The sequence below is a fragment of the Mus caroli genome, chromosome 12 (assembly GCF_900094665.2).
Source record: "Mus caroli chromosome 12, CAROLI_EIJ_v1.1, whole genome shotgun sequence".
NCBI classification, from domain to species: Eukaryota; Metazoa; Chordata; class Mammalia; order Rodentia; family Muridae; genus Mus; species Mus caroli.
The window spans coordinates 26,699,320-26,711,819 of record NC_034581.1 but is presented as its reverse complement, the minus strand read 5'-3'; the positions used below and the strand labels follow the sequence as shown (position 1 = coordinate 26,711,819).

The following is a 12,500-nucleotide window of genomic DNA, read 5'->3' as shown; positions in this document are numbered from 1 at the left end:
TATATAACATACATATTATATATAATATATATCCTTTCTTTAAGTGCTTCTTGGCCATTAGAGATTTCTCTGTTGAAAATTTTCTGGTTAGTTCTGTATCCCGTATGTTAATTGTGTTATTGATTTGTTGGTGTCTAGTTTCTTGAGTTTTTAATATACTTTGAATATTAGATGTATAGGGTTAGCAAAGATTCTTTCCCAGTCTGTAGGCTGCTGTTTTGTCCTATCAATGGTGTTCTTAGCCCTGAAGAAGCTTTGCAGTTTCATGAGATCCCATTTATTAATTGTGGATCTTAGTGCCTGAGCTATTGGTGTTCTGTTCAGGAATCTATCTCCTGTGTCAATATGTTCCCTATTTTTTCTTCTGCTGTTTCCAGTTTAATGATGACCTTTGACCCACTTGGACCTGAGTTTTGTGCAGGCTGATGAATATGGGTCTATTTGCATTCTTCTACATGCAGACATCCAGTTAGACCAGTACCATTAGATGCTTCGTTTTTTCCCATTGTATGGTTTTGGCTTCTTTCTCAAAACTCAAATGTCTATAAGTGTATGGGCTTATTTCTTGGTCTTCAATTCAGTCCCATTGATCAACCTGTTTCTATGCCAACACTATGCGGTTTTTATCACTATTGCTCTGAAGTGCAGCTTGAGGTCAGGGGTGGTGATTAGCCTGGGAGTTCGTTTACTGTACTCATTATTTTTGCTAGCCTAGGCTTTTTTGTTTTACATATGAAGCTGAGAATTATTCTTTCAAGGTCTGTAAAAAATTGTGTTGGAATTTTGATGTGAATTACATTGTGTCTGTAGATTGCTTTCTGTAAGATGCCCGTTTTCACTATGTTAATCCTATCAACCCATGAGTATGGGAGGTATTTTCAGCTTCTGATGTCTTCCTCAATTTCTTTCTTCAGAGATTTCAAGTTCTTGTCATACAGGTCCTTTTCTTGCTTGGTAGGAGTTACACCAAGACGTTTTATATTACTTGTGGTTGTTGCAAAGGGTGTTGTTTCCCTAATTTCTTTCTCAGCCCGTTTATCATTCAGTTCCCCATCCCTGAGAGGGACCTAGCAAGGGATGGCTGGCCCTGGTTGTGTGCTTTGCCATCTTGCAGTCATACAGGCACACATGATGTGCTTGAAAACTACAACTGGAATGAAGACCTTTCATTTTGTTTCAGGGTCCCCAGGGCCATCCAGTGACCATAGCAGCAGGGCCTCATCACCTCTCTTTGACAGTGGCCTGCACCTGAATGGACACTGCAGCCACACAGTAAGTACGTGCAATCCCCCGACCTAGACCTCATAACTTGGAAACCCCAATCCCAAGTGCCCTGGGTTGAGGGGAAAACTGTCCATGATCCAACAGAGGCACCTGCAGATGTTCTGGAAAGAACAATGCTGACAGGCATTTACTCCCATGTGGGGTCTTCGTCATTATACCCACTAAGGCACCATAAACCAGTAGTTCATAATTGCATGGGGAGCAAACATTATTCTTCATTTTGAGGTAGAATTCAAAGTAGCCTGTGGGTTTCACGTGACCTTAACAGCAGGGTTTCCTGTTTGTTCCTATAATTACAAGGTGCCGTGACTCCTCCCCTTGACAGTTTAAATAGCTTTCAGTAATTTAAAATCTGGCTTCTGTAGCTAACAAAGGATAAGCAGCACACTCACAAGTTCTATCCCCAGTCTTGAGCCCAGAGATGAACAGCATCCTAATTTTCAAAGCCATCACTTGACTTTAAATCTTAGTTTTGAGCCAGGCACAACAGCATACCTCAATAGTCTGTCTTACCTACTCAGGAGAGGAGGCAGAGACAGAATAATCAGTTGAGCTCGGGAGTTTGAAGCCAGAATGGGGAACCTATTGTTAGTTGAGGCAAGTCAGCAAAGAGAAGCAGAAAATGGCTCTAGTGGCTGATGTTCTGTGTTACCCTAGACACAGGAGTCATTGATGAATCCGAACAAAGGACCTGAGGTAGACATCTTAGTCTTGCCTTGTACAAGATGAAAGTAGAGAAGACACCCAGCTAGGAACATGCTGTCTGTATGGGATGACATGGTTGACTACCATTTTGGAGACCTTGGATCACATAGGCAGGGAAGGACAAGTGAACTGACAGTGTGAATTGTCACGTTCAACAGGACATTAAAACCTGCAAGTGAATAAATAATGACTGATGTAACATTTACCATAACATAGTGACTAAGGAAGCTGAAAGAAGAATGATGAGATTGACAAAGCAATGGCACGCCCCTTTTCCGAAGTGAAGCAGGGAACCTCTGTTTTCAAAATAGGAAGTATGTAAGCTCTGCTACGAATAGTGCTTAAAGGGGGATGTAGTGCTTCAGTCAAAATAACCCATCATCTCCGACATCAGGTAGTAGTTACCTTCATTTACATACTGACAGCAGTCTTCATTACCTGCTTATTAAAAAGTGCTTCTTTCAGAAAACCTTTCCTCTTAAACTGGGGAAGCCAGGGCAGACTTGTAAGTCTGGCTTATCCTCATACCTCACTTTTATACCTCTGATTCCTGGAAGCTATTTGTTTAATTCTTTCTTTAAAGAGTTTGACGTTCAGAGGTCCACACTGTATTTGGACTGAGCTCTAACCTGAAATATTACTATACCTTATCCATATTTGAATCTTGCAGGGGGAAAAAAAGGCACATAATTTCCTCAGAGTACATTGGAATTTGATTTTGTTTTATTTTTTTAAACAAATACAGATGGTGCATATCTTCTTCCCCATAACATAGGACCTATTTATACAAGCCATATACAAATTATATTGTAGGCCATTTTATTAGTTACTCTTGTTTTCACTGAGACAAAATACCTCAGAGAAATAGCTCCAAAAAGAGAACGTTTATTTCACTTTCAGTTTCAGGGGATTTCAGCCTACCGTGATGGGAAGGCATGGAAGAGTCTGTAGCGGAGCATGTGGTACAGGCTCATTACTCTACACCAGCTCATAAAAGACCAGAAAGCAGGAAGTGTGGGGTGAGCAACCTTCAAACACCCACTCAGTTACCCTCTTACGCAGAAAGACCCAACTTCCCAAAGATCCAGATCTTTCATAATATCCCTCAGGCTAGAGAAGCGGCATTCAAAGCAGGGGCCTATAGGAGTCATTCCACATTCAACCTACAGCATCAATTCACATTTAAAAATCATTGTAATTTTTATTTAAGGACCACATTTTAATAAGGTAAGGATAGCTTCCAAGATCCGGACTGTTTGGAGGAGTAGAGCGTGGATGTCCAGATAAGTCTGCTGAGCAGCAGGTCCACTCTGGCTGCCCCTTCACCCTCATTCTCTGCATTCTGAGTGTCTTCCAGGGATGGGAGGTGGGGAAGCTCCCTTTGACTCGCTGTTTTCTCATCTCTGTGTGAATACATGGATGCAATTGTGTATGAATTGATTCCAGTTCCTCCAGCTGTTAAAATCACTTTCATCAATACAACCTTCTGGCTTGCTTCTTGTTCTGGATGGTTTTCTTCAGATAATCCCCGGGTGGTTAGGAATAGGGGTGGGGGAGAGGGTAGTTACCTGGCATGGTAATTCTGAATGAAATCACATTTCCTGACACAGAGTATCCTAGCCTAGCTGTGCTCTGTCCAGTTTTGCCTCCCCAGAAGGGAACATCATAAGCTTGCTGTTCACAGGAATTCTGGGAGGACCTACTTGACTTCCCTCCCCTACACCCTCCCTCCTGCACAAGACCAGAGGAGGAGCAGGGTTCCTGTCCTGGGGAATTGTGCTTTGCTGCCTTTCTTGCAGGAGAGGTGGCCGGAAGCGCTGTTTGTGAACTCAGCAGCTTGCTGTTACTTGGGATAGCAGGAGGTCTGCACACTGTTCTTTGGCAGAGTTGCCATGGTACTAGTGGGCAGCATCTACACCAAGCAATTTTCTGTGCTGGCCCATGTAAAGTAACACTTCATGGAGGCTGGGGGCTGTGCCCATCTGTGAGACCTGTAGTACAAGGAGGCTGCTCAGGGCTGATTCAGAATCCCAAGTGGTAAAGAGTCATCTCACAAGGAGCCCCGCAGAAAATGGAGTGTGAATATTCAAAGTTTTACAAGTCCCAAGTTTGGGGTCCAGATCCTAGAAATAGCATAAGAGTAATGGGAGAGTGATGGCCTTCGTGGGAAAATAGAATTGACTTTCACATGGTATCTGCAGGGGCCCCCTGACTCTCTACCATCTCTCATGGCTCAGTCGCCTGCCTAGGTATGTTGGTTTTCTTGTTGCTATCACATAGTACCCAAAGCTAACAAGCTAAGAAAGAACAGATGTGTCTTAGCTCACTGCTTCACAGGTTTCAGTCTCCATCAAAGCAGAAAGCTTGTGCTAGAACTAAACCACGGGTGTCATGCTGGCAGGATGTACAGAGAGAACACCTGAGTTCATTGGCTTTCTTCTTTCACTGTTATGCCTATTGGTTGGAACAGCTCACATTTAGGACCTATCTCTCCCCACATATACTTTATGTACCTCTCACTGGGAAACACACACACACTCACAGAGAGACAGAGACAGACAGAGAGAGACAGAGAGAATGAGAAACATAAAGATACACAACCAGAGACATATAGACAGACAGACAAACAGACAACACACACACACAACAGTGGAGCCAACCATAAACTATAAACTCTGAAACAGCCTAAATAAACTATTCCTCCTATTTCCTTTGTATTTTATCACAACAACAAAAAGAAAGAAAGAAAGAAAGAAAGAAAGAAAGAAAGAAAGAAAGAAAGCAAGCTGACACAGCTCTCGGCTGTGGGAAAGAAATACCTTGGAGGGCATGAACGCAGGACCCTGTGCCTTTATTAAGACCTGGACTTTTCAGTTACTCTTATTTTATTCTTCTGCAGCCAAAGCTGCAGACACAGGCGTGGGGAAACAGAGTCAAAGGGTGTAGGCAGAGCTAGGTATCCAAGGAGCCAGGCATGCAAAAGGCCAGATGTTCAAAGGACCAGTGTTAATGGAATCAATTATAACAGGACAGATGTGTATAGGGCTAGGTGTGCACAAGGCTTCATGTCCACGGCACAAAGTGTGCACAGAGCTAGGATGGGCAGAGCAGGAGTCCTGGCAGTTATCTTTTCTATGTCAGTAATTTTTTTTTTCAAATTTAGTAGAGTATGATGGCCACATACTTTATTTATTTTATCTTTTTATCACCTGTTACTCTCTCTTTGTTAGGTATTATAGTCTAGACAAGTTGAAGTAGGTAAAGCTAGAGTAGGCTGTACACAGGTGAAGTAAGAGAGGGACACAAGCGGCTGACAAAGCACTAGGCATCGTCTTTGTCTGCTTGCTGGGGGTTTCCCAGCCAGACCTGAGACATTGTCACCTGTCATCGTGCGCAGATATAAGGCATAGCAGTAGTTGGGACTTCTCACTGAAATCTTTTTTTAATACTTCGCAGGCACTTGGCAGTCCCCTCTAAGAACAGATCGGACCGAGTCCCCATGAGAAAGGACTGCCTGTGTACACGCAGAGGGTCTCACAGCTTCCCCTGTCAACCAGGGCCTTGCTGGGGTCATCATTTTCTCTCTGCTGGGGTCTCGTTGCTCTCTCTATTTTTGTAATCATGCTTGTGTAGTTTTGTTCTCTAAAATCACATTACCAACGGCCCACAGCCTCAGCAGGGTTTGTAAGGATGGAAATTGCAAGCTGAGACCCACAGGCAGGTTTTTGTCTGCTGTGCAGCCATCATTATTTTTCGATTGACCATGAAGTGTCCACACAGCTAGAGACAGACTCTTATCTTTAGGTTTAGTGATTATTTATTGATCAAAACATTCTTTAAAAACTGAAATCATTCTATGGTTATCTACAAACAACATTGAGACATGGGTAACGAGCTCCATGCAAGAAATACACACACCACATCAAAGGCTGTGTGGGGCACTTTGTGTTCAAACTGACACCTTGAATGTACTCTGCTTGGTCATGGTGAGGGAGTAATGGATTTTTTTAAAAGATTGCATATTATGTCAAAATAACCACAAACCATACCTTTAGCAGTCAAGTCCTTAGTCATTTTGTCTAGTGCTTTTAAGTTGTGATTTTTGTAGAAATAACATTACGAAAGAAAGAAAGAAAAAAAGAAAGAAAGAAAGAAAGAAAGAAAGAAAGAAAGAAAGAAAGAAAGAAAGAAAGGGAAGAAAGAAAGAGAAGAAAAGAGGAGAAAAGAAAGGAAATGAGAAAAGAAAAAAAGGAAAGGAAAGAAAAGAGAGCAAGAAATGAATTAATTATGGGGCTTCACCTGTGAGTGCTGGGTAATTTTTACTAGTATCTGCATGTGGCAGGAAATCACAAACTGTGCTCAGGTGAAGTAAAGACAGGACATGGCTTGTTGGCAAGGTACTAGATATTACCTGGCTCTGTTTGCTTATGGCTTTGCCAGCCAGACCTCAGGCAATATCACTTGATGCTCATTTCCAAAGAGAAATTATTTTAAACATTGTTAAGCATTGCATCCTCTTCTAATGAATAGAATGTTAAAATTTGTTTGCAAAATTATGTTAATGCTAGACAAAAGGATGCTTGTGCAGTTCACAAACACAGGAAGATGGAGACAAACCTCTGTCTTGTAACAGAGCAAGGTACAGAAGGAGAAGAGGAACCACTCAGAGTAACACCTGAACCAAGATAACACTTTACAGTGTGGGACTAAGCAGCAGGGTCAAGGTCACATGAATATTTACAGCAGAGTCCAGGGTCACATTCAATATAAGTAAACTGCATGTCATTAAACCTGGCCTGAGGGCTTGTCTTTGAGAAATTGCCTATGTGATTTATATGCGCAGTGAGGTTTTAAAGTCAATGTACATGTGTTGTCAGACATAAGACAGGGAAATCTAAATGGCCACTCAGGCTTCCTGTGTAGCACAATTCTCAGACTAGGAGATTCCAAATGACAGGAGGTAGCAGTTTAAAAAGCATTAATCTGGCTAAGGCAAGGCATTAGCTTTCAAACCACAGGAACCAGGTGGTTGAAGATTGTCAGCTCTGACAGCAAGGCAGGTGACAGGAAAGCACCCCCTCTAGGGGGTCTGTGTTGGGACAATGGAAAAGGAACAATGTGCTATTCTGCTGACTTCAAAAGGCCAAGGGGCAGGTGCAGATTTCTGATTTAGCTGGACTGTGTGACAAAGCAGAAATAACCTGACAGGGTGACAAGAGAGAGCCAGGAAACCCAGGCTCTCCATTATCTAGCTGAATCCTCAGATGCAAGTATCCAAGGGAAAAAGCTGCTTAGAGCAAAGATAGGCTAGGGAACCGAGGGGGTAGAGACAAGCATAGGTGATTGCTGTCAAGTCGGATAACTTTGAGGTTTCTCTGTGCTTGGAGCAGAGGCACAGTTGACTCTCTGGACATGCAGCTGAGTATCCATAGAGGTGACACCTTAGACACGTACCTTTCTCATCACAATTGTGGAATGCTTCAGGAGTCCCTATGCTGTTACAGCTTCTGATACGATGTTTGGATGGCAGCATTCACCCTCCCTGGTAGATAAATGTGTCTCAGCTGCTTATAGAAGCCGCTGCCTCAGGATGAAGAACATGCCATTGCCAACAAGGAGGCAGGTTCAGTCAGCCTGATGCAGTTCGACCTGAGACTTGTCGGAATTTGGATGAGAGAATCATAACTATTAACATAGTTTTAGTCTTCTGGATTGCTGGGGTGAGAAGGAAGTTTAAAATGTTTTAGATTATCCATGTGTGCTATGGAGAAAAGCACGTTACCAAGAGTTACTGTTCTTGTTAGAATAGTCTTCTTTTCACACACACACACCAAAAAAAAAAAAAAAAAATTAAGTAAAACCTGTTTCCTGTTTCTTGAATAATTATCGGAGCATAGTGCTGATTGGAGATGCAAATCAGGAAGCCTGGCAGGGCTCCTCTGCTATGTGACCCTTTTGGATACAATGCAAGGAGTTAAGTCTAATTGTCCCGTCATGACTATTGTAGCACAGCTGCTGTGCCCTGGATTTGTAGGTTTGCACCTCATTCTAGCCATCTGCATCCTCACTAAAGTGTTTGTTTCATTAAGTAATCTTCAAATTTGGGAGGGCTGGAGGTAGACATCTGTCGGGTTAGTATGGTTGGCCCCAGAGGTTAGTCAGAGCCTGTTCTTCTAGAGGGTACCCACTGTGCTGATGTCTCTCCACACCAGGCCCCTCAGTTTTAGGGGGGCTTCCTCGATGTCTGTTAGCAGTGCCCAAGGGAGAGCTACCAAAAAAGTTAGTGCCATTTCACAGTCAATGACCACCCCCGCCCCCATGACCAAGTGCTATCCCTCATGGGAGAGAACACACATGAGTGCACAGCCAGGTAATTAGCCTTTTCCCACAAGCTCACAGCCTGCCCTCCTGTGGGCAGAGCACTTGGCTACTCTCCACTTCCACAAAGATGTATCTCGTTGGCCTCAAGCCCACCAGGCAAGCGGACCAAGTAACTTCACCAAAACCAGACCTGTGCAGTAAGGCTCCTCACTCAGTCTCCTAGGCAGTTCTTCCCCTGAACACCTGACACCAGAGGAGAAGCCACAGAATATGGGCCAGGTTGACCACAATGAACACACTTCTTCTCTCAAGAAGGAAGAAGGGAGAGTGTTTCCCACTCCAGAGTGTCTCTAAAGTGGGCAGGCATAAATGACCAGGCACTGGACTAGAATGTGTCCTCATCCTTGAGAGTTCTTCTCTGTGCATCTCACTCAGATCTGTCCCTGGACACCTTTCTTTCTCATCAGAAATGCCTTGTATTTACAGCTAAGTGGCTTGTCTGGCTTCCCTCCCTCTCTAGATCTGGGGACTTGATTATTTTGTTGTTTATTCTCTTCATACCAGATCCATGATTCTCTTAAAACTTGTATTATAAGTATTTCATAAAAAGATAAGGAGAGAAGGAATATGTTTGTGGATATGTAGTCAGGTGTAGGAGAAGGTGGTGCCTCTGTGGGACCATGCTGAGGCATCCCTTCCCCCTGAGGGACAAGCCACAGGAAGGTCTAGTATAGAATAGAGTTTATTTGGGGCATGGGGAGGGGAGTTGAGAGGGTAGTAGAGACAGAGAAAGGCAGAGAGAGAGAGAGACAGAGAGAGAGAGAGAGAGAGAGAGAGAGAGAGAAGAGGCTGGCCATGGGCACATGGAGAGAGAGGGTGGAAGGGAATGGGGAGAGAGAGAGAGCAGGAGCAAGGAGACAGATCAAGAGAGCAAGAGAGAGGAGGGGCAAGCAGCCCCCTTTATAGTGACTCAGGCACACCTGGTTGTTGCCAGGTAACTGGAGTGGAGCCTTGACAAAATGCTAACAATAAGGACATTTTTATGAGTCAACTTTTTCCTTTAGATGAAGTTCTGCCACAGTTCCGTTCAAAGGTACCTATTGTCTGAGGCTGAAAGCCATGTCCTTGAGTATTACAAAGCCTGAAGATTAAGTGAGAAGAGCTATAGTGACTTCCTTAGGGACTGTGTCCTCTCAAGTCAAAATACAGAGGAATAACTTCACATGTTTCCGAATGCATAGCAAAGACACTGAAGACCCACCATGCCTGATGATAGCCTAGAAATAAGTCTCATATAACTAGGATCAATTTGCCATTGGTAGAAGCAATTTCATTTTGGCCCACATTGCAGGGTATCTGACATTCACTGGCTCAGCTTGTTTTGACTGACTTCCTCCTAAGGTTTAACGTTTTTAAGTAAAGATCTGTCATGGCTATGAGATCCTCCTCCAAACGCAATTTTCTTTGCCCCCTCCTTTAGCTTTCTTCACTTTAAAAAAATATTGTTTGAAACATATTTTTAAAAGCTTTTATGATCAAGCATGGGTGATGCTTTCTCTCTGAATCCCTGAGAAGTTATCTTAAAGGTTTTCATCAGTGGAAGTGGGCTGAGCTGAGATTTGTGGGAGGGGTGCCTCAGTGACCTGTAATCTGCTCCGGAGGACAGTGCGGTAACTGGTCCTGTGATGACTAACTCTTGGTTATTTTGCACAGGCTCCATCATCACCTTCCTCGCCCATAGCTAATGAACCAAAGTATGAGAAGCGGTGGCTAGACACCTTGTCAGTCCCTCTGTCTATGGCTCGGATCTCCAGATACAAAGCTGGAACAGAAAAGCTCAGGTATGTAATCAACATCGGGAGTGAGAAAAACTAATGAACCTGGCATTGTGGGAGTCTGGCAACCCCATGTTATACCAATTCTATCTGCTGCTTCAGTGTCTAATGGCACTGTTGGCAGGCACAGGCATTTGTCTCTGTGGGGCAGCATTTGAGGAAGTGCTGAAGGCCAAGAGGAATCCGGCAGCACTGAAGCAGTTGGAATGACTGATTTTGTTTTAAATGGGAACTGTTCCCTCTTCTAGCAAGAGCAATTGTCAGTGATCAAGAAATAGTCCAAGAAGAAGAAATTCCGTCTTCAACTTTAAAAGTCAACAGAATAGGTTCAATTATAAAAGATTGTACGCTTCTCTTATTGAAAAGCCATTTAAGCTCAGTGATCTTCATTTCTTTTTTGCATTAATAAAGTAAGACGGTTAGGCCAGCTCCCATGTTTAGTAAATGGTAGTAGGAGTTTGGAAGCCCTGTTAATTATGGGATGCATCTATGCAGGCTCATGTATCCTTCTTCTGGGTAACCTGAGAGGCCAGGGCTCCTGCTTGAATCTGCAGACAAGCCAGACACAGGGAACAGTGCCCAGCTTCATTTAGCAAAGGCACAGCATAAACATCTTGTGAATTGAGTTTTGTCTGTCAGAAGGTATGTGTGGGTGCTTGCAGTGTTTGTTACCTGGTATGAGTATGGTGTGTATTCGGAGTTGCACTGTGTGATTGGTGGCATGAGCATGTGTGTGTTTCTGGGCTTTTCGATTGAGACCGAGTGACCTGTGTATTCATAGAGCTCAGTGGGATATTTAAACACACACAATGTGTGGTGATAAAATTAGCATAATTCCCTCAAGGCCTTTTTGGTAGCGGTGGAGAGATGGAGAGATGGCTTCATGGTTAAGAACCTGCACTGCTCTACCACAGCACCTAAGTCTGCTTCCGAGCACCCACAGTGAAGTGGTCCTTTATAACCACTTGGGATTCCAGCTCCAGGGAATCTAGCACTGGCTTCTGGCTTCCATACGCAACTGTGCACATGCCCTACAGACTCCTGACATGCAAAGGCACAATTTAAAATACAAATAAAATTTTTAGTTGCTAAATAAAAATGGGAGCAAATGGGTGTAGGTACCACCAGAGGACAAAGGGGGACGCCAGATTGCTTGGAACAGGGATTACAGGCGGTTGCTAGCACCTAAGGTGGCTGCTCTTTATAGTGTGAACATTTGGTAATAATAATTTTCCAAATCCATGAAAACTCAATGTAACTGCATCCACTTCTGCCTTCTTTACTTTCCTTCACAAATATTTTATAGATTTTAGTAAGTAGGTCCTGATAGTCTTTAAATTTACTATTTTATTACAGGGCATTATTACAAAGGGGATTGTTTCTTTTAATTTCTTTCTATGTGGTTTGTTCCTAGTGTTCAGAAACACTGGCGATTGACGTATTGATTCTGTATCCTCTGGCTGTAATGAGTCCCTGTGTCACTCTGACTGGCTTGTGTGTGTGTGTGTGGCCATGTGTGAAGTCTTTGTGGTGGTTTCTGTGTACAGGATCAAGAATCAACAGGGAGTGCTACATTTCTTCCTTTCCTGCATGTCTGTGTATCTAGGCTTCCCTTTTTTCTCGCCGTCTTGCTGTCTAGCGCTTCCAATACTGTGCAGAAAACCAGCAGTGAGAATGGACATTCTTTTGTTCCCAATCATAAAGGAAATTTTCATCATTTCATCCCCGAGTATGATATGTGCTGTGGATTTTTTTTAAACACTCATTGGTTTTGTTGACCGGTGGGGTTTTGAGAATTTGTTTTTATTCTGTTGAATTTTGCCAAGTATTTCTTCTGTCTCCATTGAAATTGTCACGCATTTGTACCCTTCGTTCTTTTAGCCTAGTGTGTCGTGTTTAGTATGTGTGCTTAACCATCCTTTCGTCTCAAGGACACATTCGAGTTGGCTTCATAAACAGTCATTTGTTATTGTGTTGAATTTGTTTCTTAATGTGCGTGTGCTCCTCATAGCTCAAAGTAGTAGTCTTGGAGTGTCTTTGTCTGGCTTTGGGGTCAGACAACTGGTAGCAATCGTCTTTCTGAAGGTACCTCTGCTGTATTCTATTTCTTTGATTCTTTGGAAGAGTTTAAGAAGTGTTGGTGAGTTTCATGTGTTTTGCAGATTGTATCTTATATCTTGGGTATTCTAAGTTTCTGGGCTAATATCCACTTATCAATGAGTACATATCATGTGAGTTCTTTTGTGATTGGGTTACCTCACTCAGAATGATGCCCTCCAGGTCCATCCATTTGCCTAGGAATTTCATAAATTCATTCTTTTTAATAGCTGAGTAGTACTCCATGGTGTAAATGTA

The 12,500-nt window shown here is 43.1% G+C and overlaps 1 protein-coding gene across 2 annotated transcripts in view; it reads left to right on the top strand.

Moving 5' to 3' along the window:
• Window positions 1–12,500, top strand: part of Sntg2 (syntrophin gamma 2) — a 193,530-nt gene that overhangs the window by 103,637 nt on the left and 77,393 nt on the right. For both annotated transcript variants that reach the window (XM_021179141.1, XM_021179140.1), the window contains exons 8-9: window positions 1,181–1,272; window positions 10,024–10,151. In XM_021179141.1, the coding sequence (XP_021034800.1) occupies window positions 1,181–1,272; window positions 10,024–10,151 (220 nt within the window). The remainder of the gene's footprint in view (window positions 1–1,180; window positions 1,273–10,023; window positions 10,152–12,500) is intronic.